This window comes from Cololabis saira, chromosome 24, assembly GCF_033807715.1.
Source record: "Cololabis saira isolate AMF1-May2022 chromosome 24, fColSai1.1, whole genome shotgun sequence".
NCBI classification, from domain to species: Eukaryota; Metazoa; Chordata; class Actinopteri; order Beloniformes; family Belonidae; genus Cololabis; species Cololabis saira.
In genome coordinates, this window is record NC_084610.1 from 6,326,879 (window position 1) to 6,353,398 (window position 26,520).

The 26,520-nt window shown below is 40.3% G+C and overlaps 1 protein-coding gene across 1 annotated transcript; it reads left to right on the forward strand.

The window, feature by feature from the left end:
- On the forward strand, window positions 1-22,753 carry LOC133425175 (sodium/potassium-transporting ATPase subunit alpha-1). The gene is made up of 23 exons (XM_061715869.1): window positions 1-245; window positions 10,158-10,271; window positions 10,850-10,909; window positions 11,977-12,078; window positions 12,183-12,284; window positions 12,432-12,545; window positions 12,852-12,986; window positions 13,430-13,547; window positions 13,636-13,904; window positions 13,984-14,292; window positions 17,347-17,481; window positions 17,905-18,100; window positions 18,200-18,375; window positions 18,760-18,896; window positions 19,141-19,291; window positions 19,612-19,780; window positions 19,937-20,091; window positions 20,313-20,436; window positions 21,179-21,324; window positions 21,414-21,544; window positions 21,850-21,951; window positions 22,059-22,150; window positions 22,388-22,753. Exons 1-23 carry the CDS (start codon window positions 234-236, stop codon window positions 22,414-22,416), a joined length of 3,078 nt encoding a protein of 1,025 aa, XP_061571853.1. The 5' UTR covers window positions 1-233; the 3' UTR covers window positions 22,417-22,753.
- The last annotated feature ends 3,767 nt before the right edge of the window (window positions 22,754-26,520 follow it).

Here is a 26,520-nt window from a genome sequence, read left to right on the forward strand (position 1 = left end):
TGTGCTGCGGCGGGCGAGCTCTGATGTGTGTCGAGGAGGGGTGACTCGTGGTGAAGAAAAACAATAAAAATACAAAAAAAACTTAAAAAATAACAACAATAACGAGCACTCCCAGGAGTTTTATTTTATTTTAGCTTGTTTTTTTTTTAAATTGTACATATTTTAAGGCGGAGTTTTGTGTCTCCAATTTTAACTCGAAGTGGGGAAGAGTTAAATCCACATCTTTGGCAATCATGGGAAGAGGAGTAAGTATGAATCTTGGTTTCTCGACTTCATAACGTCTTCTGGGGCTCATAAAAAGATGTGGATAAGGAAACAGGGTTACAAACTTGGCCATTCAAACAAGTGTTCGGCCACATCGATGCTGGTATCGATGGGGGAACACATGTGGAGATAAGCACATTTCTCTGCTGCTCGACGACGCGCTGGGAACTTCCGTGTAGTTTAAATTAAAGCTGTCAGGGAAAAACCACGGCTTAAAAGTTTAGTTTTCGCTCACAAAGATGCTCCTCTTGGCTCGGTGTCCGGTTACATAACGGGATGTTCGTGTTATGTCAAAGTTTGGACGTTTAGTGTGGAAATAAAGCCATTTTAAAATGTACTTTTTTTTCTTTTTGTTTTGTTTTTCAGTATAAAAGTGGTCTTAGAGTTCTCTCTCTTTTTTTTTACTTTCCTTGTTTTCGTTTATTTATTCTGGAAGTAATGGGTTGGCAGTGGGAGGGATATCTTGATGGTCCAATCCATTTTCTCCCCTGAAAACTTGTTTCCAGGAGAATTTTTTTTAAGCTCATTCAAATCCAGATATGCTCTTCTTAGAAGTATTGATCAGCAGGCTTTCAAGTGGAGCTAGATCCTGGAACAAAATCTAAGAAAGTTTGATTATTTTGATTTTTGAATCATGTACAATGTTAATTGAGGTTTTAGATGATCAACCAGATTACTATTTCCCCCTCTTTTTCCCCCACAGAAGTTTTGGCTTCTGTTTTGTGTTTATAAAACCGTCATTCATCATTCCCATCCATTTATCTTTAAGTCAATTATTTCAGTTGTGGAGATGGGATTTTTGTAAGTCATCGCATCACGTCAGACCTCAACCTGATGGGATGACTACCAGCCCATCTTGTTATTGTTCTGCCTCTTTAGTGATTTTCCACCAACTCGACTTGTATGGGATGAAACTGAACGCGCTTGTATGAAATATCAGTCGCCGCCACACCCAACCATTCTGCGCAGTAGAAACACTCATTATAAACTCAGCCTGGGAGGGATGGAGAGGTGGCTGAAGAGAGGGTAAGGAGGACCGACGGATCTGGTGGGAGATGCCAGGCAGGATATCTCATTCAGCATTTTCCTCAATCTCTACGACGCTCACTCAACACTCAACACCTTTGCTCACTTGTTTTTCTGCTTGCTGCTCTTTTTGTTTATTTCCTCCTATATGTGATAAAAGCCATGCCCTGCCCCCATCCAGCCTTCCTCCTCCTCTCGACTATCTCCTCTCCTTTAGTGGCCCCCTCCAGTCCTCCTCTCTCCCTCTACTTTAATTCGTGGTCCAACCGAATATGGGAGAGATAATTGCCACCACAGATCCTTCCTGGTATGAGTTACGCTGTAATGGAGAGGAACTGGGGCAGTGGAGAGGGAGCACGGGTACCAGAACATCCTCACTATGAAGATCTTTTTTTTCTTTTTTCCCCCTCCCCTTTACGTTTCAGACGTGCACCTCCATCTCATTTCAAATATGAGATTACCCATTTGCTGCCCTTTTCATGCTTTTCTCATGACATGCACAGCGAACTGTGATGAACGCAAAAAAGCGAGTGAGATGAAGTGGGATTGATTGCTTCGGGGAGGGGAGGTGTGAAGGGGCACCAGTTGCCGCATTGCCACTGTTAAACAACTTGGCTGCTAGAAACAAGGGAGGGGGCGATAAAGAGGCTGGGGTGCCGACATTTCTGCGCATTGTCGTTCATTGATTTTAATCGGAAAGCTGTGGATTAAAATCTTTTGGGGAAGGTCTGGAACTTTGTGTTTCTAGTTAATGACTTGTCCTTTTATTCTCTCTCTCTCTCTCTCTCTCTCTCTCTCTCTCTCCTGCCCCCCCTTTCTCGTTTTTGTTGAAGTGGATGGGCGTAAAGAGCCGATAAGATCTAAAATTCAGAAACAAATGAGGGCAGGGTGGCACAAGCTGCAGCCCCTCCTGTTCAGCGAGGCAGCAGTGCAGTACGGGAGATTTTAGGAAACCGACGGGGCAAATCCTACTGAATATTTTATAATCTCACCTGACTCAACCTTTCATACGTTTTCTGGCAGGTTTAGAAAAAAAAAATTGTTTTTCAGACACTTCTGTTGCAATTGATTTTCACCGGTAGAAGGCTAAAGGTTTTTTTTGTGCTTTAAGGACTCAGAAGTTGGTGAACTTTGACACCTGTGATACATCTCAAAAATCATTTCATGACGTTTTATGTTAAAGGAGGCCAGGAAGAGATGTCCCTTAATTATAAAAAGGCATCCATAAATGTGTGTGATTGGTAGGGTTGAGTAGGAGCAGTCTCTAAAGTAGCCAGTGAAGGGAGCCATCGTTCAAAAACACGGTCCAGATGAAAGAGTCTGCTGCTTGTATTTCTCTCTGTTCTTCCCACTGTAAGCTGACGGAGCATGTCAGCCCCGGGCCATGTTTAATCTCAGCCAATGGGGCACCAAACTACACCTTCACATCCATTCCTCACAGTCCATTTCCCCCCTTGTTCTCCGGTACCTGTTTTCCTTCCCTCTGTCCCTCTCCCTTTCTGAGGATTTAACATTCTTTCCGCTTGGCAGTCATCGTGTATTAACGGGGGCTTTTGTCACACTCTACCCCTTCTCTGTTTCAGAACACGGTGTACTCTCTCTCTCCCCCCCCTCTATCTGCAGTTCGTGCTGCTTCGTCGTAGTGCTGCTTCATCTGTCTGTTATATCTCTGGCTGTCATTCCTTCTTTCTCTTCCCTTCATGCTCTCTCCCTCACTCCTTCTCTTTTCCAGACTTTTTCACATGCCAGCTCTCGCTCCAAGTCTTGTTTTGCGAAGCAGCTTCAGCTGCGTTTGCGGTTTCCTGTGGCATCTCTTTGAACTTTCCTAGTGCTCAGCGAAAAAGGGGAACGTTGCCCTTTAAAAATAACAGGACTCTCGAACACAGACTTCCTGGTTCTTTATCCGTGGCTCTCCTGCATGAGGAATTGGGAAATTTTCCATGACAAAATGGACATGATAAAGGGCAAAGCGCTGTAGCCTGAATCATCGGGCCATGTCGACCACGTGATTAATGCAACATGTGGGCAAAGGAATTTTGAACACAAGAGAGAAACATGTGTGACACACTCGCCATTTCCACTGTCGAGGAAATGATGCAACAAGCTGCTGCTGCTTCTTGACTTGGAAATGTCAGTGAGAGGCTAGGAGTCATAATATGTGTAATTTATCTGAAGTGTTCATATCTTTCTGTCTCTGTCTTTCTCTCTTTCTGTCTCGCTCATGCTATCTTTGCTGTTTTCTGTTTTTTTTTTAACTGTGTTTTTATGTTTTGATTGTTGTACGGTGACCCTGAGTGCCATGAAAGGCGCCTTAGATATTAAATATATTAATGTTGTCATCCATATCGTGAATTGCCTTGGCAGCCGATAGAGGAAAGGGGCACATTCGATTGAGTCATTCACTTTGTTCTGTTTAGAAAACTGGACGTTGCAAAGGACGTGAAAAGAGTGTTAAGCAGGCCTCAATTTAAATTAACATACTCTTTTCACCGTTAAAACAGAGAAAAGGGTAGTTGGAGGAAATAAATAAATGAATGAATGAAAGAAAGAGGAAGGATAGAGGTGGGAGAGGAGAGAGGGGACATGGGAAGAAAGAGAGGAGTCAAAAAGAGAAGGAGGGGCTGCAACACGTGACTGTTGATTCACATATCTGGAGAGGAGCGGCAGTAGTTGCTGCTAGCAACAAGGCAAAGTCCCAGGACTGTGTGTGTGCGTGTGTGTGTGTGTGTGTGTGTGTGTGTGGGCACAGTTGAATGAGCAGCTTGTGTATCTGGCAAAAGACCCTGGCACCAGGAAGGACTGCTCACAGGAATTCTGCCTGTAAAATGTGTCCGCTTTCAAATTTGCAAGCGCTCGACCGGACGCTTCCTTCATGTTGTTAGAGCCTTTTCGGAGGTTGTTCTCTCAGACAAGAAAGAAGAGGGGGGTTGAGGCAGAGGCCTCAAAAGTTCTTTCAACATAGACAGCCTTGTTCATTCAAAACCATTTTGGATCTGCTTCTTAAAAGGATACATTCACATAAATCGCAGTTTTTATTTTTTTTTATGTTCCTTATTTCTCACGCTCTGTACTTTCCCTCCCTATGGTCCAATTCACCGACCATCCTTTAACATCCTTCATTTTGCTCAGCTTCCTAATTAAAACTCAACTTGACGTCACCGAATAAGGGATTTCAAGCTGTAATCTCCGTTAAGAATATCATGAGACTCATAAAACCTGTACTTGGGTAGACAGTTTCTGGACAGTGTTCCTGTTTTGCCTGTAAAGATCATTTTGGGATCATAGTCTGTAATACAATTTCCACAAATCTGCATAAAGGCTGAAAGGGGATAAAAAGCATTTGTCAGAGTTACTACTGGGCAAAATATCCCACATGCCTGTGGTTTTAGGGTCACATGAAACGACTTCTGAGTCTTTAGTTTGTTTGAATGTCAAATTTATGGGTAAAAAAGAACAAAAAAACCATTGTTCTGTGTACAGAAGGCTACATCAGAACCAGTTCTTTAATACGTTTGTCTCATGAAACACTTCTTTGAGCTCTACAGCAGCCTTTTTTTTTTTATCCGCCTTGTTCTTGCCCTCCATCTCTAATTATTTGGGTTTTTGGTTGTTTTGTTTTTTTGTCAGTCCAGTCTTGTCCCATCCTCAAGTGCTCATTGCTGCAAGGAAGTCGACCTTAAAAGCTGCTCTTCTTCAAGATTAGGGTTTACACATTGCCAGTTTTATTTTTCAATTGCCTTCAATTCCAAGCAAACAGGACAGATGCCAGCAAGGATTTTCTAAATGTCTCTGACGGCATGTGGCAGCCCAGAAGAATATCAAATATATAAAAGCACATGGGTGGGGGGGGTTAAATATGGCCCAGAAAACATAACGTGTCAATGAACTTTAATGGTACGTGCTTGTCGTGAAAACTCAAACTGAAAGATGTAGTGAGACTGACAAGTCTAGCACTGAGAAAAAATTCAACAGGAAGTGGGTGGGACGGCACATTAAACTGTTGGAGACAGAAAAGCTGCAGAATACAGAGAGGAGTGAAATGACTTGAGTGAAACCAGTAGATTACACGGGACTCTCCCTTCAAAGGCTATTAACACATTTGGCAGGAGACGTGAAACAGTGGTTGTATTCCTGTAAATTGGTGCTTTGATTGTTAATGCCCTAACTGGGTTTTGACAAGATATTTCTTTTATGATCTTTAAAAGAATTTTCAGTAATGTCTGGCTGGAATAAAACTGAAGTTTAAATACATGAAATGTAACGCGGCTGTCTACAATGAATAAAGAGAAATGCTGTGAGACCAAAATAAGAGTTTTATTTAACTTGGAGTAAACTGAGCCAAGGCTCTTAACAAAAACTTTTCAGAGGTGCCAAGATGGAGAAATCAGTTGCACCCGGTCGGTGACTTGACTGTTCAACTTGTGCCGTGTGTTAAAGGTAACGTCTGCAGGAGATGCAGGTGAGCTGTGCAGTAGCTGGCTGGGCTGGATGGTCTCTTGTCGAATGTAAAAGCAGCTTCCCCGTGCATTTGACTGTTTACTGGCTCTTCTGAGGGCGTTGTGAGGGAGGATATATGCGCTGTGAAGGGATTTTGTTCATTTATTCCAAGTAGTGTACTAAAAATATCTAGTTGCAGTGCAGACTCCTCAGAAAACGGAAGTACAGTATTTGCAAGTTAATGTGATTTCTTTTAGACTTGGATCTTTATATTTTAAGATGTATGTAAATGTATTATGAAAAGCCCCTGAAATATTTACTTTTTTACTTCAATTATCAAATACGTTTTTACATGAGAAATGAAGTTGTGGATCCTCCCCCTCATCTTTTTATTTATTCTTTAAACCAAGAGCTGTAATGAGCTGTGGACAGTAACGCAATCCGCAATTAATCAGTGAAGGAGAGGCGGCAGGCTGTGTGCTTGAACTTTGTAGCCTCTTAGTTTTTGTACATTTAGACCATGCTCAGTAGGGTTCTTCAAGTGGAAAATAAATCAAAACATTTTACCTTGCACTGTGCATTTAATTGCCTAGTTAAAATCACTTGCTGATCAATTGATGCATCTGTTAAGACATTTGTTGAGACGACAAAGTGTTAAAATTGACAGACAGCTGTTGGTTCCTCTTCAGAATGGACAGCGTCAGCGTGGCTCATTTAACCCGACCAGTGTTGATGGTAATGTAGTAGGAGTACGAGAAAATCTGCCCAATGTCACACGATTTCAGGTTTTACCATGTTCTTATAGCTTCATTGGAATGTGTTCCTCATATCGAGGGTTTTTGTAGAACAATTCTATTTAATCCCTTGGAAACATGTCAGCTTTCCGTCCTTGTTCCCACCAACACTCAATAATTTGCTGGAAGCCAGATGGCCCCAGGAGGCCCTGAGGGGTCCGGAGGCAAAGATCAGGCCACAGTGATCTAGAGCCAGTGTTTTCCCAGCTTAGCCGGCCAGGGGGCTCCAGCAACAATAACATGTGTCGGGTTCACGCACTCTGCTCTGGGAAACTTTAGAGGCTTAAGCAGTAGAAAAACAATATTCGTTAGCTTTTTTCTTTTTCCTATCCATGGCTGGAACTGTGTGCAGGGTGTCCACATTTGATTATTCATTCATTTATTTCCCTGCAGCCATTTTTAAAAGCTGGTGCTTCACCCCGTTGTTCAGGTTTGGTCATGTTGTGTCCAGAATATTCTCATCAGAAGAACATGGCTACAGTCGTACTTCCCCTCATTAGTAGTCACTTGGCATCTTGGAGGCCTCCCTCACTCCCTGCTAACATGCTAACACCTCTGATCCTTGTAGGTGTTGAATTATGGATGACTCTTAACCGCTAATCGATGTTTGCTTCTAGTGTTGCCATCTCCTGTTACCTACCTGAAACACACGGGCTTCACTTTCCTGCCAGTGCTACGCTGGCATGATGGCCACAAGCACATGCTCACACTGGGCTGTACCAATAAAGTCTTGTTAGCCTTTTTATAAGGCGACATCATTATCATGGTTTCCATTTTCAGTCAGGAATGAAAGGCTAACTTATCAGTGATTGAGCATGGTGTGTTTCGGATGTCGGATGTTTCCCACTCATGCTCATCAGCAAGTGTTTTTTTTTAGGTAAGCAACATTATTGGTAGTTTAAAACCTTGTGTGGCAGCTGCTGGTTCCATCCATGAAATGTGCTTTGTTCTTTAAAAGTGGAATGTGCAAAAGTCTTTAAAACAATTTCCAATTTTACTTTATGATGAAACGACTTTATGATGGGTAAATGTTGGGTGGTTTTTGTGGCTCTGATATTGGCATCTTTGCCACTTTTCACACATTTCTTTGTAAATGAGAGAACTAGGCGGTCACTAGACAAGTCGAGCTGAGTTTCAGGCAGCGCATCTTTACATGGGGCTTGGAGAGATTTTCTTCTTTTGTAAGTTTCCAAACTTACCATTTTTTATATTTTGCTGCTTTTTGGTATCTAGTATTTGGGGAGGTTTGGTTTGAGATATTGGATCTTTCAAGTTGGCTATGGTTTTGATCCAAAGAGCCGTATTCTGCACACCACTTTGTCTCCTGCTTACTGATTTGCACCTTTTGTACTCAATAAAAAGTTTTCACATTTCTGCTATTTCTCAGTATATTTCATGATATATCCCACCCTTCTCATCCTTTTTTTTCACGTTGACCATCTGGTTGAAGAAGGATCACATCCTTATTTCAGGAGGGGCAGCAATGACCATCTGTTGTTGTGATGTTATGATACTCCTCTCAGTAAACCTGGAAGAGAGTGGAGAGGGTTGGTTGTGTTTAAAGACACACATTTGGTTGAAGATTTTTGTTGCTTTCATATTTTCTTTACTTTGATCACAATTTTCTTTTGTTTGCGTCTTTTTACAAAAGGTTGCATCAATTTGACATTTCACTTAGAAATATTTTTTCCACCCCTTTCTTCCTCTTAATCTCACTTCTCTTTCCGAAATGTCACCGTTGGCACTCCATGGCTTCCAGCCGTCTTGAAGACACAACCTTTGTTGCTCTATCAGTGGCAGTGACTGCTGATAATGAGGGGGTGTAAGTGGAGGTGACAGTAGGGAGATGTGGACAGAATAGATGCCGACTGTCACTCTTTTCCGTGGTGCCAGAGCCGATGACGTGATAGGGAATGTCAAGTGAGAGACGGGCCACACACATGAATCTGAAGTGCGTGCATTTTGTCTTTTTAGACCTGTTGTTGCTGCTTGAATTGTAAGCATACTGTTTATTTAAATTTTTCTTCCCCGCAGCGCAAGAATTTATGTCACAGTTGGAGCTAAAAATCAACAAAATGTCCCCAAGTGTGATTATTATTATTTTTCCCAGTAAATAACTAGTTCCTTGTTCCACTGTGGAGTTTGACTGAGATGCATAACTCCTGAGGTTATGTTTACAAAAGCTTTTAAGTGATTATGCATGAAATTCAGGACTGTGAAAACAAGTGTATTTAAGTACACTTAAGTAATATCACCGTAGTTTTAAGCAAAAACAACCTTCTATACAAGTTTACTGAAAACATCACAATGCTTGCTTTTAATTGAGGATACATTATTATTTACATAAACAGTTGAATTTATATCTTGACTGAACTTATGAAACCATTAATGACACCTGAGTTTATTCTTTAATTTGCAAAAAAGTTGCAGATAGAGACCTTTTGTGAAGCAGAATGTCGCTTCAGGTCCAAGTTTAATGCAGAGTTGAGCTAAAACGGATGGAAAATAGTTTATCTAAAAGCCATTTAGGCAACAAAAGACCATTTTAAAGATTTCCATACTCTAACAAACTGCAACCCGGTGGATGTGTTTGGAGTAACAGATGGAAGAGATGAAGATGAGACCCAGGACTTTTCCCATCTCTGCAGACCTCTTTATATCACACCCAACTGATTTTTCAAATGAAATACCCTTTTAGTGAGTTAAAAATACTCTCACAAGATGCTTCAAGCCAGTTGTTTTGTTCTTTTCACTTGGCACACAAGCAGCAGCAGTAGTTGATGTAAATGCACACAAACTGGCATTCTCAGTAGTTATAAAGAAAGTCATTGTCTTGAGCAGCGTAGGTGCCGTAACATCGGATTAGACTCACGAGGCACAAGATGAGATGTACCAGTTTGATAACTCATGTTCATGCATGAACAATAATGTTGGATTACAATTCCTGAATTCATGGTAATGTTGTGATAATCCATGTTTTTTTTTAATATGTCAAATAAACACAATAACATGAAACAATAATTTGGGTGTCAAAACTTTGAATAATTTGTCAACCCGAAATAGTTGGAGAAGTTCCAAGATGATTTATAAGATTAAAAATGAGTACTTCATCCACACAAAATTGTATAATACAGTAAGATAAAAGTAATACAATCACGCGTAAATCACATGGTGTTGAAAGTAGTTAATCTTGTAATTTCCTGTATTTATGACAATTTATAGCACAGATCAAGAGTGTGTCAGGAAGAAAATGTAAAATATATGTCATGACATTTGCTGAGTTTGACCCATTTCTCCCGGCTGCTGCACATCTGAGCTACAAGGTACCAGGATATCTGATTTGATTAGAGAAAAATCCTTTTCCAACTGTTATTTGGTGGTAATGGTGCCATAATGTTTGATGGCTTAGAATAACTTGAGTTTTTTTGGAAGCATATTACAAAGCTTATCCAGAGTCAGAAGAAATATGAACTGGGGAAATTTGCTAACTACTTCCCTGCCTGTGACTTGGCTGAACAGAAATGGAGTACATTCCTTTTTTATTTTTTCTCATCCACAATTCTACCACTGTAAACAAGGATCTACCTGATGGCTCTCACTGAACTTCTTGTTTCTATCCTTTCCCTTTGTTTCTAGGATGGACGAGAGCAGTATGAGCTGGCCGCAACCTCGGAGCAGGGCGGTAAGAAGAAAGGGAAGGGAAAGAAGAAAGAAAAGGATATGGATGAACTTAAGAAGGAAGTGGATATGGTGAGTGTTTATGCTTCACTTTTGTTTTTCGATCTCCTCACCCCCTTGGGACGTCTTCCTCTGATTGTCCAGTGTATGAAAGTCCCATCTTTTGTGAAGTGCTGGTTTGTAATCACTATCATCTCCTCCTAGCTGTAAAGTTCAAAGTTCTGATGACTTCAACATCTTAGATATAAAGTGGACTCTTGATTTCAGTTCAATTCTAAAGTTTTGGGTTTGGTTACAAATTATATAGATCTATTTGTATTCATTTAGCTTAAACGTGGGGGGTTTCATCCATTTTTATTATCTGCCCTTTTTTAAGCCTCATTTCATGCCTTTCCCTCTGGTACTTGTCTACGTTTCCTCTTCCTTTTCCTTCACTGTCGTCTTCCCTCCCAGTCATTCAGTCCCCATCAAACTGTAAATAATATTAGTTGTTTTCAACTTCTGTCATATGAAAGGTAGTCATTGGAGAATGAAAGGTCAGTGAAGATGGGCGTAAATGTCACTGGCTTTCGGCATGTTCCGCCCCCTCATGCAGACGGCATGCATGCATGAGCTCTAACAGATGCCACCTTGTTTCTGTCTCCTTGTAGGACGATCACAAGCTGACCCTGGATGAGCTCAATCGCAAATATGGAACGGACCTCAACAATGTAAGTGGCAGGAAAAAGTAAACTGCTATTTGTGTCTTTTTATTTGTATGACTTTTCCCACACTCAAATACCCCACATCCACAGCTCTAAAAGTCACGTTGAGATATAATTATCAGCTAGTGGCATCAGTCTGCGACCACTGTGATAGAAACGCCCTCTGTCAGAAAGAACAGTTCAAATATCATCAGCTTACTGACTGATATGTGAACTCCACCAATCTTACCACAAAACCTTACTTTACACCCTTTGGTTTAGGTTTTGAAGCTCTGCATATACATGTAAAAAAAACATTAAAGTTATACCACACTTGACTAAAGAGGAAAAACCCAAAACCATTATCCAGCACCTAATTATTCCACCAGAAAGCTGCATCAGCTCATCTGTTGAAGAGGTCAAATGTTCAGCCTTGACTTTTTTTTATAAACTCCTTAGTTGTCAGTGCAAAATTGAGTCATTTCTTGTACCACTGTCAAATGGCTGATAGCTGAGTGAGAAGATGCACGCACATGTTTGGTCTTGTAGATTTATTAAATTTGTATCCATTCATTTGTAAAATAACATCAAAAATCTCCTTCTAATAAGGATTTTATAAAGAGGACAGTTTAAAGGCACCAACACCGGTTGAATCCCACACTACAGGTCGTCCTCTCTTTTCACGTAGATGTGCTCCTGGTCACGCAGGAAAGATCAAGGAGAATAGTTAATCAGTGCCTTTAATTGGGGTCTCCAAGCTCTACATTTGTGCGCAAGCATGTATTGTGAATAATTTATCAGCCCCTCTGCCCTGATTTCATATCATCCTGTTTGTCTAATCTTTTCTCATTTTCCTCTTCCTCCTATGAAGGAAATTGTCTTGTATTTCTGTTGATACTGTGTTGCTAAGTGATGAGCAGCAAGTGCTGTCCCCTCAGGAATTAAATATGTGTTGGGTTTGTGTGTACATGTATGGCAGGCTGGTAAACAAAGATGATGAAACTTGATTTTACATGAAATGCGACATCTGTCAACATATTTAAAACTCACTGGCTTACAATGATCACCGTGGGTAACTGAGTTTTGTTGTTCAGGGTTTGACGAGTGCAAAAGCTGCTGAGAATCTGGCCCGTGATGGGCCCAACGCCCTCACTCCACCCCCCACCACCCCAGAGTGGATCAAATTCTGCAAACAGGTAAAGTCAGCTGCTGGAAGAGGAAAGGCTCATCCTCCACGGTTTGGATGAATTGAGAAATATTTTTCATATTAAAGGATCCCCTGTTCCATATTCCTTTTTAGATGTTTGGCGGGTTTTCTATGCTGCTCTGGACTGGTGCCATCCTCTGTTTCCTAGCCTACGGTATTCAGGCTGCCATGGAGGAGGAGCCTGCAAATGATAATGTAAGATGGAAATGTCTTATATCACTCTATGACAGAAGGGGCAGAAATCCATCAGCATTTGGGAATAATTCAAGTTTATTAAGTAATGTCAAAAACTTTGACCCATAGCTCTGTAGTAATCTAATTCCATTCCTTTGTTTTTTTCAGTTGTACCTAGGTGTTGTGCTGTCTGCTGTCGTCATCATCACTGGCTGCTTCTCCTACTACCAAGAGGCCAAGAGCTCCAAGATCATGGATTCATTCAAGAACCTGGTCCCTCAGGTACGCCTCAATTATTCTAAGTCACTTATCTCTTCTGCAATTTGAAAACATGGGACGGCAACAAATATTATCCCTGTGTCACCTGGTTTAATTCAAGGTTTTGCCCTCCCTGCTGTACAAAAATAAAGTGCACTTGACATCTAAATCTCATTAGCCCTGCTGTATAATTTGGGGACCAACAATGAAATTAATTTTGCACAATAACAGGTATGTGTATGCATGATGTGAAAGTGCAAGCGGCAGCTGAAATTATCAAAGGCTCTCCTCTTTTTCTCACATTAGTGTCTGTCGTATCTTGTCTCGTAGCAAGCTCTGGTCGTCCGTGATGGTGAGAAGATGAGCATCAACGCAGAGGAGGTGGTTGTTGGTGATTTAGTGGAGGTGAAAGGTGGAGACAGGATTCCTGCTGATCTGAGAATCATATCCGCCCACGGATGCAAGGTAACGACAATCTCTGTTTACTGCTCAGCTTTAGTTGCTTTAGTTGAAAAGATTTTAAAAGTTAGAGTAGACTATGAGCAATTAACTCCATTTTATGTGGATTTCAAATGATGTTGATCACCTTTCAACACATTATAAATGTTCACAATAACGCATTACTTTACAGTTGTTGTTAAAAATGCCAAACTATGTGACCCACCAATTTTATTTCATCCTGTGTTGCATTTTGGCTCCTGAGCTGAAGTCAAGAGCACCATTTGTCTGAATCATGTGTCGGTGTTGATCCATCCCAATTGTTTCACCCGTTTCTCAATTTTTAGTTTCTCTCGTGTAGCCATTTGTTCAAATCCTGCCTTTCAATACTTAGTATGTGTTTTAACAAGGGAAAGAGGATGTCTGGAGGGAAGAGTAGCGTGAAAGTGATTGTCTGTCTTCTATCTCAGGTGGACAACTCCTCCCTGACCGGTGAATCCGAGCCTCAGACTCGTACTCCCGACTTCTCCAATGAGAATCCACTGGAGACCAGGAACATTGCTTTCTTCTCCACCAACTGTGTGGAAGGTATAACGGGAAATGTTTTGCTTTTCAGGAACAGTGCAGCTTTTGAGCTTTTGATTTAAAAGGTAAACTGTTCAAATCCTCGCTGCAGGAACTGCACGTGGTGTTGTTATCAGCACTGGAGACCGTACAGTCATGGGTCGCATTGCCACGCTAGCCTCCGGGCTAGAGGTTGGACGCACCCCCATCTCGATTGAGATCGAGCATTTCATCCACATCATCACCGGTGTGGCCGTCTTCCTCGGCATGTCCTTTTTCATCCTCTCCCTTATCCTGGGATACACCTGGCTGGAAGCCGTTATCTTCCTCATCGGTATTATTGTCGCCAACGTGCCAGAAGGTCTTTTGGCCACTGTCACTGTGAGTCTGAGTGTTCATGACAAATGTTGCTTTCCAAGATGGCTTGACTGTTACTTCATCCGAGTAATCCCGTTTCCAGGTGTGTCTGACCCTGACGGCCAAGCGCATGGCCAAGAAGAACTGCCTGGTGAAGAACCTGGAAGCTGTGGAGACCCTGGGCTCCACCTCCACCATCTGCTCAGACAAGACCGGTACCCTGACCCAGAACAGGATGACCGTGGCTCACATGTGGTTCGACAACCAGATCCACGAGGCCGACACCACGGAGAACCAGAGCGGCACCTCCTTCGACAGGAGCTCAGCCACCTGGGCCTCTCTGGCCAGGATCGCCGGACTCTGCAACCGAGCCGTCTTTTTGGCAGAACAGAGCAGCATCGCCATCCTGAAGGTCAGTTTATTAGGGCCCGAGCACTGACAGTGCAAAGGCCCTATTTTATCTGTGGGAATTTTTATTTATTTATTTTTTTTTCTCGTTTTTCTTCTCTCGAAATGAGGGCCTTTTTGCCCCCCTTATGAAATTTTAAACGCAAGCCAGGCCTGGCGATACATTTGATATTTAATGGTTTTGATTGATGGGCGTGGCCTAATGGCTCAACAGCGCCCCCTAGAAAACTTTGTGCCTCAAGCCCCACAATACGGTTTGACGTACATGCACGAAAATCGGTACAAACCTGTATCATGTCACAACAAAGAAAAGTCTCTTGGTGCCATGGCCGAAACCGAACAGGAAGTCGGCCATTTTGAATGAATCGTGTAATTTTGGCGCAATTTATGCCATTTCTTCGGCCGCTTCTTCGCCCGAACCGTAACATGCACCCAGGTGTGTTATACATCAAAATGTGCGTCTCCATCCTGCGACGACGCGCATTACTTTTCTCAGTCAAAAGCGTTACTGTGGCCGCGATAGACGCCAAAAAGCGCGCCCACCCTTCATCTGATTGGTCCATATCTGATAGTTCCTACTTTCTGCCATAACTTTTGAATGGTTTAATAAAGAGAGTCGTGGGTGGTGTCATCCGCTAAATGTCCAGGCCTGAAGAATCTACATGCAAGTCATACAAGCGCTTCCACTGCAGCCTGAACATGCACAAGGGTGCGAGGGCCCGTTCATCGCTGCTTGCAGCTTTAGGGCCAGTCCCAATCCCCCCCTAGTCCTACTTTTCAGCCCTACCCCTAAATTGTGCGCGTTCCTGTGAGGGTAGTGGTGTCCCAATTCCTCTTTGCATCTAGGGTTAGTGGACATGAATCTGTGTATGAATCTAGCCCTTCAGAGCGAGGGATTTCAGATGCTGACTTCGCGACCGACGGCTAGAGAAATTTCCCAGAATGCTTTACGTCATCATTTGCAGACTGAATCAAACACAAAAACATGGCGGACATTTCTCATTTTTAGTGAATAAAATCAATATTTTGAGTTAGTTTCTGCATAAAAATGCGTTTTGATTACATTTCTAGCGAGAAATATATATTTTACTTTCGTAATATTCAATCAGTAAATGTACATCGCTTGCTTGTTTTTTCAGATCTCGCCAGAATAAAGGCTGATTTATGGTTCCGCGTTACACCAACGCAGAACCTACGGCGTAGGTTACGCGGTGACGCGCACGCCGTCACCGGAGCTAATTTCCTAACAGGCGTTATTTGGATAAACTGAGCCCAGGTTGGGGATCTTAACGGTTACTTTTAAGCCTGAAAAAATATTAAAATGTAAAAGTGGCATATTAACAGCGCTACAGCTGAAATTAAAACAGCTTTTATCTCTGGGCTTCCTGATATGGTGTGACGTATATGCAAACGTAACTACGCAGTCACTTACGTACCCGAACGTAAACCACGCAGTGACGTAGCAAGTGGTGTCCCAATCCCTTGGGAAGATTACAAGGGCCCTACCCAAGTGGCTTCATTTTGAGGGCTAGTGGTAGAAAGTAGGGGGTGTATTGGGATTGGCCCTTCATCTTGGCATTGTTTTCCTGAGAATCAAATACAAATACTTATTTCTATGTTCTTTTAAATATATGCCTAATTAATTTAGACTCAACCACCTGGATAGTTTGGTGTGTGTTAATCAATAATTATTTAACTCTATGAGCTAAAACAGAACGATGTGCAGATGTGCAGCACACCCACACAGAGGCATCCCTGCAATGGGTGGGAATATGGTACCAAAAAGGATAAAGATTTTGGTTGGTTCTAAATAAGAACAGTGGCAGACTGGACAGACTTTCACTAACTTTCATTTCCGATGTCATGTTTAGTTTCGGGTTTTCTTCTCCGTATCGGCTTATTTTGTTACTTCTGGGACAAAGTCTGGGACAGAACATGTAAGGCAGTTGTAGTCCAGTTCACATTTACTCCAACTTCCAGTTGTGTAATGTGGGTGTGTCGCTTTGATTTCAGATGTTTAAGGTGTTAAGATGTTTTTTTTTTTTTAATCCTGTTTTCATATAACTATACTGTTGTGTCCTATGCAACAAGTAGGTAATCATTTTCTTACTCTTATTTGAATTTGACTTTTTTTTCTTCTATTTCTCCTTTTTTATTTTTTATTTCAAGAAATTACAAAGTCTATGATGTTTTTCTTCGCTCTTCCCCAGCTGTTGCAGAACCTGTTTAAATGTACTTTTTTGAAATATTTCTTACTCTTAGTGCTCAGATCTATAGGGCAATATATCAATAACTTTAAATCAGAAAGAATGGAGTCTATGTCAAAATAGACCGGAGGCAACAGTATTTCCTGTAGATTGCTTCACATCTTGTTCAGTCTTAGTACCTCTTCTTTTTTTTTTTTTTTTTTGTTCTTTTTAGAAATGATTGAGAAGAGATTTTGTACTTTTTTTTTTAAAACACTTTGAAGTTGGAAATATAAACCATTGTGTAGTGTTTACCTCAGACAGACAGACTTGTTTTCCAGTTTTTGTGACTATCCCTTGAGTAAACACTTACATGTGCTGTAATTACACAAGTACTCCAACCCCTCCCCCAGTTACTTTCACACTCGAACGTATTCGTCTCTCTTGGCTCCGACTCGTCCTTTGAGAAGCCTCTGGTTTCCACCCTGCCTTAGTTCCTCGTTAACACACATTTGTGTGTATTAGTCACCTGTAAATGTCCAAATGGCACCATAATCAGCACTTTCTGCTTTCAATGATTGTTAAAAGATTGTGAGGAGTGATGATAATTAAGTTGAAGGGAAAATGTACTTGGAAAACACTTTGTTTTCTATCCACCTACAATAAAACATCTAAAATATGTAGAAAACATGTTTGTGTTAAAGGTCACTGTAAGTGTTCAATGACTATTTGAATACTATTGAAGTGTGTGTTGTGATACTGGGGCTGTTTTGTTTTTGGGTCGTTTTTTTTTTTTTTTTTACTTTCCTGGTACATCAATTGAGTACTTTGCTGTTACCTGTGATTTACTGTTGTGTTTTCATGTTCCTTAGCGAGATGTGGCTGGTGACGCCTCGGAGTCGGCTCTGTTGAAGTGTATCGAGCTTTGCTGTGGCTCTGTCCAAGAAATGAGAGAGAAAAACAAGAAAATTAGTGAGATCCCGTTCAACTCCACCAACAAGTACCAGGTATGAAATCAGATTATTTTTTTTTATTCATTAAATTGTAATGTTTTTAGAGAACAATGACAAATATTTTATTCCCAGAAAATGTTTTCATTGATCTTTTAAAATATTCAATTCACAGAAATGTCAAATTTAACAACATTTGACATTTTGACTGTAAATCAATAATGTACTTTTCTTTTTATGTCTCTGTGGATAAACCATTTAAAAAGGGAAATTATTGTCGGAGGCATTGTTTATTTTTAGATAACCTTTTTTTTCCCCTTTTTAAATCCTGAGTAAAAACATTTTGGAAATTGAGATTTCCAAACTAACAACCTCATGTAGATTTGGATTGAAAATAAAATGACTGATAAAATACTCATTCCTACCTGATCTGTTTGTTTTATTTTCTTTTGATAAATGTATATTTCTGTTCCTTTTTAGCTTTCCATTCATAAGAATACCCCATCAGACGTGGAGTCCGGTCACCTGCTGGTGATGAAGGGAGCCCCAGAGAGGATTCTGGACCGCTGCTCCACCATCATGATCCAGGGCAAGGAGCAGCCTCTGGACGACGAGTTGAAAGATGCTTTCCAGAACGCCTACCTGGAGCTGGGAGGTCTGGGGGAGAGAGTACTCGGTATGGATTGGTGGTTACTTGAAATTAAATTGGAGCTAATGAATCAAGTTGAAACTCTGAACAACAATGTAATTAGTTTTTCTGTCCTGTCTTATCCAGGTTTCTGCCAATTCCACCTGCCCGATGACCAGTTCCCAGAGGGCTTTGCATTTGACACTGAGGAGGTGAACTTCCCCACAGAGAACCTGTGCTTCATCGGCCTCATGTCCATGATTGATCCTCCTCGTGCTGCAGTGCCCGACGCTGTTGGCAAATGCAGGAGCGCTGGAATCAAGGTGCGGTATACACTGCAAAAACTCAAAATCTTACCAGTTAAAATGTCTCATCTTTAGTCAAAAAATCTCATTACAATTAAAACAAGAGTCTTTACCAGAAAAATAACTTGATATTTGACAATTTTCACCTGTTTCAAGTAAATTTTCATTTGAAATAAGTAGAAAAATCTGCCATTAAAAGCAAAAAAATCTTGTTCCACTGGCAGATTTTTCTACTTATTTTAAGTGAAAATCTACTTGAAACAGGTGAAAATTGTTTTTTTCCAGTGATGTTCTTTTTTTTCTGACATAAACTCAAATGTTCATTTTTACATCATTGCATCAAGTACTACATTGATTAAAACATGAATTGAACTTAATGATGTGAATTCTCTTGTGTTCTAGGTAATCATGGTGACTGGTGATCATCCAATCACAGCCAAGGCCATTGCTAAAGGTGTGGGTATCATCTCTGAAGGCAACGAGACTGTTGAAGATATTGCTGCACGCTTGAACATCCCAATTAATGAAGTCAATCCAAGGTAATGTCTTATTTGAGAAACTAAGTACAAAATAAGACCCTATCATATTTATTGACCTTAAAATCATTGCTGCACGTAGAGTACCCAGGGTCGTATTCTAGGAACTATTTTATTCTAATCCACATGATGCCAAATGCAAACATATATCTTTGGTCATCATCAATATTTTGAACTTGGTTATGTAGATAGTTGTGCGTGTCTTTCTTCAGTTAAAATGACGACATGATCTCTTAATTCCCTCCAGAGATGCCAAGGCCTGTGTAGTCCATGGAGGTGACTTGAAGGATCTCACGGCAGAGCAGCTTGATGACATCCTGAAGTATCACACGGAGATCGTGTTTGCCAGGACCTCCCCGCAGCAGAAGCTCATCATTGTGGAGGGTTGCCAGAGACAGGTAAATACAAAAACAAATGTGTTTTTAGATTTTGGTCTGCTGTCTCATCGGAAGTCCTGGTCAACAACATATTCTGTTAATTAATGATGAATGAGCCTATTTTAGGTTCATTCACAATATCTTGCATTTGTTTTAAATATGTGAACTTGAGATTTAGTTTTCTTGTTCTTTTGTTTCTTCTTTTTGTTTCCACATAACTGTTTCTCACAAGTGCCTCTTGCCCCCCATATTAAGCCTTAGATCTGCCTCATCTCTAAAAATGACAGCAATACCTCTGATTTGTTCTCCTCTCGTAATACTTCATCCTTGTTTCTCTGCAGGGTGCCATCGTGGCCGTGACAGGTGATGGTGTCAACGACTCTCCAGCTCTGAAGAAAGCAGACATCGGCGTTGCCATGGGGATTGCTGGATCCGACGTGTCCAAGCAGGCCGCAGACATGATCCTGCTGGACGACAACTTTGCTTCTATTGTCACTGGAGTGGAGGAAGGTACCAGATGCTTAAAATATGTCATTGGGTGGGAAAAGGTTTGATTTGAGCTAAAGGGAATAAAAGACAGCAGGAATTTATGCAAAACTATGTCATCTTAATTTGCTGGAAGATTTAAGGAGCGACATTTGTGCACTTGTTTCTTAATCTTATCAGGTCGTTTAATCTTCGACAACTTGAAAAAGTCCATCGCCTACACTTTGACGAGTAACATCCCTGAGATCACCCCCTTCCTCTTCTTCATCATCGCCAACATCCCCCTGCCTTTGGGAACCGTCACCATCCTCTGTATTGATCTGGGAACTGACATGGTAAAGATGGATAGGTTTTAGCCTTTTATTTCTTTGTTCTGTTAAAAATTGCTGTTTGTAAATCTCCAAATTTGAGAGCATGTTATTTCTTCCATTCTGACATCAATGAGGTGCCACTTCCTATGTCTTTAAGTACTATGGTATTAATATGTAAAATTTTCATCAATGTGGCATCATCAACCTTTTCTTTTTTTTTTTCTTTTCCTTGTCCTCCCCGTCAGGTCCCTGCCATCTCTCTGGCTTACGAAGCAGCTGAGAGCGACATCATGAAGAGACAGCCCCGAAACCCCAAAACAGACAAACTGGTGAACGAGAGGCTCATCAGCATTGCGTACGGACAAATTGGTAAATATATTTCAAACACAACTTTACACAAGATCCAGCAATCAGACGTAGAAGTTTAGAAGCTGAGGTTTTCTGTTGGATATTTCTGGAAAGGCAGCTGAGTATCTGGGTGGGCCAAGATAATGAAGAAGACTGGCATGCACTGTAAATAGTCCTGCACTGATAGAGACCTGGAATGTTCGGACATTGTATGGAAGAGTGAAGATAAAGCTGTGCAACAGCTGATTGTGTAGGGATTCTTTTTTTCAATACATCTTTGTTCATACAACCAGGAATAATTTTCACCCTTCTGACTATTGTAAACCACCTTTTGAAGAGCAGAATGATATTTTCAAATTTTTTTTGGTCCTTTTTTAATCGCAAAGTAGCTCTTCGCAAAGCGTTGGCCCACTTGTAAGAGTCTTAATAAGCTCTCATGAATTTTTGGATATCTCTTTCTTAAATATATTTGAAGTCCACTAAGACAAACTAATCTCTAGCTACTCATTCTATGACTATGAAGTCCATAAAGCTTTCCAAAAGACTGGCTGTAATCAGACTTCCTGACTCCTGGATCATGTTTATTATCAAAAGATCCCCCCCACCACCTTGTTTACTCATCATTTCTTGATTCTTGTTTGGATTTCAAACTCTAAATACTGAAGTACATTAGCACTCTCTTTCTGTGAGTATTCATCAGAAGGATCATGCATCAAAGTTTACTGTCGGAGGTCTTAACTTGTATCATATTTCTCTCCTCCAGGAATGATCCAGGCTCTGGCAGGATTTTTCACATACTTTGTGATCTTGGCTGAAAACGGTTTCCTGCCTTCTACCCTGGTTGGCATCCGAGTGGATTGGGATAATAAATACATGAATGATCTGGAGGACAGCTATGGACAGCAGTGGGTCAGTCACATTTACTGGAAGAGGCTTTAATAAAGGTTGCTGTTGTTGTCAGCCTGTATAAACTCCTGTGAAATCTGCCCTCTTTGCAGACTTACGAGCAGAGAAAGATCGTGGAGTTCACCTGCCATACAGCCTTCTTCGTCAGCATTGTCATTGTGCAGTGGGCAGATCTGATCATCTGCAAGACCAGGAGGAACTCAGTCTTCCAGCAGGGCATGAAGTGAGTGAAACATCCTCCCGTTGTGGGTGTTGATGTGCAACAGTATCCCCAACAAACTATTAGCTGCTTAAGTCTGAGTTCCAGATGTCTCATAATGAAATGCAGCCTTATCATGCTTCATTTTCTATAAGCAAATCTGCTTCTCTTGGAATAACTTGCATATTTTGGGTAGTATATTTATAACAAACTGAGGTTTGTCTCAGTATTTTAAAATCCTGTCACCAGGATAGTTGTTGAAACCTGCAGCTATTTCCAGCCTGTGTGTGTTTTGAGCTCAAAATGTATTTCATTTCTGTTTGTTTCAGGAACAAGATCCTGATCTTTGGCTTGTTTGAAGAGACTGCCCTGGCTGCCTTCCTTTCCTACTGCCCAGGCATGGACGTCGCCCTCAGGATGTACCCTCTCAAGTGAGTAGATCGCCAGAAGGCTCGGCTCGTATTCAGCTCCACCTGTCGCATGCTGTTCATCCTGGCCCAAGTCTCTGGATCTGATCCCTTTTTGTGTGTGTTTCCAGGCCCAACTGGTGGTTCTGTGCTTTCCCGTACTCCCTGCTCATCTTTATCTATGATGAAATCCGTAAGCTGATCCTCAGACGCAGCCCAGGAGGTGAGTCCAGAATCTCCACTCCCACTATTCCTTCTGTTTCTCTGAGCAGCTCATTTAAAATCTGAAAGTGAAAAACTTTGTCCTGTTTTTAAATCTAATGACATCTTTATGATTTTATGTAATAGTAAAATATCAGATGTTTCCATGTGGATAGAAGTAAATGATCACTTGTACCCAAATACACCTGGAGACTTGGATTAAATCTTCATTTTTTTTCTCTGCCTTTTTTATTTCTAGGCTGGGTGGAACGTGAGACCTACTATTAATGACCCGTCAGCCGTCAGTTCAATCAACTTGCATCTTCTCCTCCACTCCCGTCTTTGCATGAATATTGTCTTGCTGCTCGGAATAAAATTTTAACCTCTGTGAAAATAAATTGGAACGTGTTTTTATATTAGGGAATGCTTGATACTACTATTAGACAATTACTGAGATGGAACGTGCTGATGATGATGTTGACAAAATGGTAATGCTAATAATGACATGAACACTGAACAATGACATGACTATGCGTGCCTTGTTTCTGAAACAGGACCAATTTTATACATGTTTTTAACAGTTATAAACGTTCAATAAAAATGCGCTCGAGTCAGGTCCCACAAATGAGTCCTATCTTTATTTACTTGGTTTTTGTCTTCTTTAGCTGAGTGCATGGGTGATCCTCACAAAGTCATTTCTGTCTTGAAAGCTGGCCTTTTTTCATGGGTTGCAATAACTTCAGAGGACTTCTTGCCTTCATTATTTGCTCTTTTGCTTCTGAAATTTTCATAAAAAACAGAAATGCTATAAAAACCTTGCATTGAAAGTCTTTGCAAAAATTGTTCTTGTAGCTGGGAGATGATTCTTGATGATTTTCCCACTCAGCATGTAAAACTACCCTCATTACAGTTAAAGGATAAAACTGCCCACAGGGCTAAAAGTAATTCTATGCATGTGCCACACATCCTCATTTTTATATATAAGGTCTTCACTCATAGTAAGCTCTGGTCATTTCAAAGCAAAATGTTCACATGTAAGTAGACATGCTGGGTGATGTGATAAAAATGATTGCTATAAATGGTGTTCTACCATTGCCTCAACATATGTATTAAAAATCCTTCAAGCACTTACCAAACTGATCTCATTACCATAATAAAGGAAATTTCTTATTCTATTAAAGCTGGTGACATCCTAGAGTATTGCAGCATTTGGTGTAATTTAAATGTTAATAGCAGAAAACGGAGGCATAAGTGTATTCTTCCAATGGAAATGGTCACAAAAATTCAAAAACAGCAGGGAGAGCAGAGGGCCAGACTTTGGTTCACAATAGTCAAATGCTTTAAAACTGAGATGAAACTTCACAATAAAAATGTATAATGACCCAAAACACACTGCAAACTTGGAAAGTTTTTTTTTTTTTCCTTTAAATATACAAGATAAAAGCTGGATGAATTCCCATGCTTTTTACCTGGAAAACCCTGCTTTGATTAATTTCTGATCCTTTGTAGTAGGGAGATTTTTGGTTTTACTCTAGGAACGAAACGCATATCATTTATGAGCTTTCTGATCTGATATACTCTCACATAGATTGATAGGTAGGTAGATTGGGGGAAAAAAATTAAAAAAGCTATAGATATGGATATACAGTTTTGCTGGATTCATATTCATGGTTTAAGTCTAAAGCTGTTGTGAAATATGTGAAACAGATGAAAAAGCAAAAGATTAAATAAAGTGAAATAAAAAAAAGCAAAATGCTTCTTTTTGACCAATATAGTAGTTGAATAAACCAACATTTCAGTACCTGCACGTTTCCATATAATTTTACGTCGGACGTAAATGATGACGTAGTGCGTTGCTAGGTAACGCTCAGCAGTCTAGACCGTTTTATAATAGATCCATGGTCTAGACGAGAGGAAAGTAACGAAAGTAGGACGAGACAATAAACTTAGAGGAAAAGGTAAGTGAGGAAAAAACATTCAATTTAAATCAAAATAATCGGGGACAAGTATGGAAATTCAAAGACACCATGTTAGCTGTCTTTGAATTCAAACTTCGTGCATTTGTTTCTTCTATTTTTGTCGCGATATTTTTTTTATTTTTATTTTTTAACCAGAAATGCCTTTTATTCACTTATAAAAACACAGAAAAAATATCCGTTGTTGAGTATTTTATTAATATTTATTTGATATTTATTTGATAATATAGTGTAGTGTATTGCATGAAGCAGAACGTGCCAGGTGGGGTTAATTATGTGTGGCATCATTGATTGTCTGCAGGTGTGTTTCACGCTCGTGCGTCAAAAAAGTCTTCAAAATACACCACATCGTTAATATATAAGATTATATATTCGTGTTTTGTTAGTTTTTTTCTCCAAAATAAACATTGCAACAAATATGGGCGGCAGTAGCTCAGGTGGTAGAGCGAATCCCGCTCCGTCCCAGTTGCTGTCGGTGTGTCCTTGGGCAAGGCACCTTACCCACCTTGGCCCGTGTGAATGTGTGTGAATGTTGGTGGTGGTCGGAGGGGCCGTTTGGTCAATATGGCAGCCACGCTTCTGCCAATCTGCAGGGCAGCTGTGGCTACAAACGTAGCTACCACCACTGGTGAGAATGTGGATGAATGAATAATGATCTAAGTGTAGCACTTTGAGATTCATTGAATGTAAAGTGCATTATAAGTTAGATTCATTATTATTATTATATAGAAATTAAATGGCATGGACACAATAATTAAAAAAAACCTTTCTGGTTTAGTTAATGAAAACTTTAATTTTGGGGATTTTTTTTTTTTTTACTTTTATTTTATGAACCCCAATCCTGCTAGAGGTGGAGGATGCTGGTCTGAGATACCTTAAAGGGGACCTATTATGAAAAACATGTTTTCTCTTGCTTTAACATATATAAAGTGGTCTCCCCTCAGTCTGCCAACTCAGAGAAGGAGGAAAGCAACCAAATTCTGGAGTGTCTACAGCCGCCCGGATGAGCCGTCCAGTGTGATGTGGTTTCTACGAGCCGTTCAGATTCTGCTCCTGTCGTGACGTCACGACGCGAGCAGAACAACTCCGCCGGCCGGGGCTTACGCCGTTTTTTCGTAGCGGTGTATCGCGTCATTCAGGCCGCCAATCAACACAGTGCCTCATTATCATAGCCCCGCCCCATAGACATATATACCTAGACGCCGCATCGAGTGTTCTTGCGCTGTAAACTTATACAAGTAAATTGACTTATTTTAATAAAGCGCCTTTCTACAAAGAAATTTACATTTTACGTCTCATTTATTAATTCACACACACACACACTAATATACTTGGGAAACAGTTAGGCACCAAATATAATATATTTAATTTTCTCAGATGGCAAAAATAAGAACTTTATTGATCCCACATAGGAGTAATTCATGTTATATCAGCTATAGAGAACAAGGTAGTGCCAAAAAAACAATATATATCCCCCTTCACAAAAATACGAAAAATAGAGAAACATATTTTCTCATCAACAAAGCATATTTTACATAAACATATTTAAAAATTTTCAAGTAACAAATTAACATATTTGAACCATTTTTCAGATTTTTTCAGTTATTTTATTGTCTGAAAAATGGTTCAAATATGTTATTTTGTTATTTGAAAAATTTTAAATTTGTTTTGTTGATGAGAAAATATGTTTCTCTATTTTTCTTATTTTTGTGAGGGGGATATATATTGTTTTTCGGCACTACCTTGTTCTCTATAGCTGATATAACATGAATTACTCCTATGTGGGATCAATAAAGTTCTTATTTTTGCCCTCTGAGAAAATTAAATATATTATATTTGGTGCCTAACTGTTTCCCAAGTATATTAGTGCGTGTGTGAATGAATAAATGAGACGTAAAACGTAAATTTCTTTGTAGAAAGGCGCTTTATGAAAATAAGTCTATTTACTTGTATTAGTTTACAGCGCAGTCTTGCCACATCCAATATGGCGGCGACGTTGACGTACGGCTCAGCGCTCGATGGGGCGTCTACTTATATATGTCTATGGCCCCGCCCACTCAGAATCCTGCATAGAGAAGGAGGTTAGAAACGGTAAAAATAAAGACATGGTTTAGAGACTGAATTTCTAATTTATTTAGCAAAAACAATCAAAAGCTTGTTTTTAAGACATTCAAGGCCTGTTTAAAATAGGTATTAGATGCCATAACAGGTCCCCTTTAAATTCCCCTTAATAAAATATTTAATAGGTGATGAGATGATGGAGTATGATGGGGAACAAGATACATTAATTTTATTCCTCTGAAATGTAGTGGAATTAAGGTATAAAGTAAAATAAAAGCATTTTCTAGTAACTTGCAGTTATTTTAAACATTTGATTAAGTGCTTTGCTTGTGGAAGTGTGCGTTCCACCACTGAC

Bases quoted from the DNA above. Each gene is read 5' to 3' on its own strand.
- LOC133425175 (XM_061715869.1), top strand. The intron at 13,548-13,635 runs GTATAACGGGAA...TCCTCGCTGCAG, and splicing joins CTCCACCAACTGTGTGGAAG to GAACTGCACGTGGTGTTGTT. The intron at 19,781-19,936 runs GTACCAGATGCT...TAATCTTATCAG, and splicing joins TGTCACTGGAGTGGAGGAAG to GTCGTTTAATCTTCGACAAC.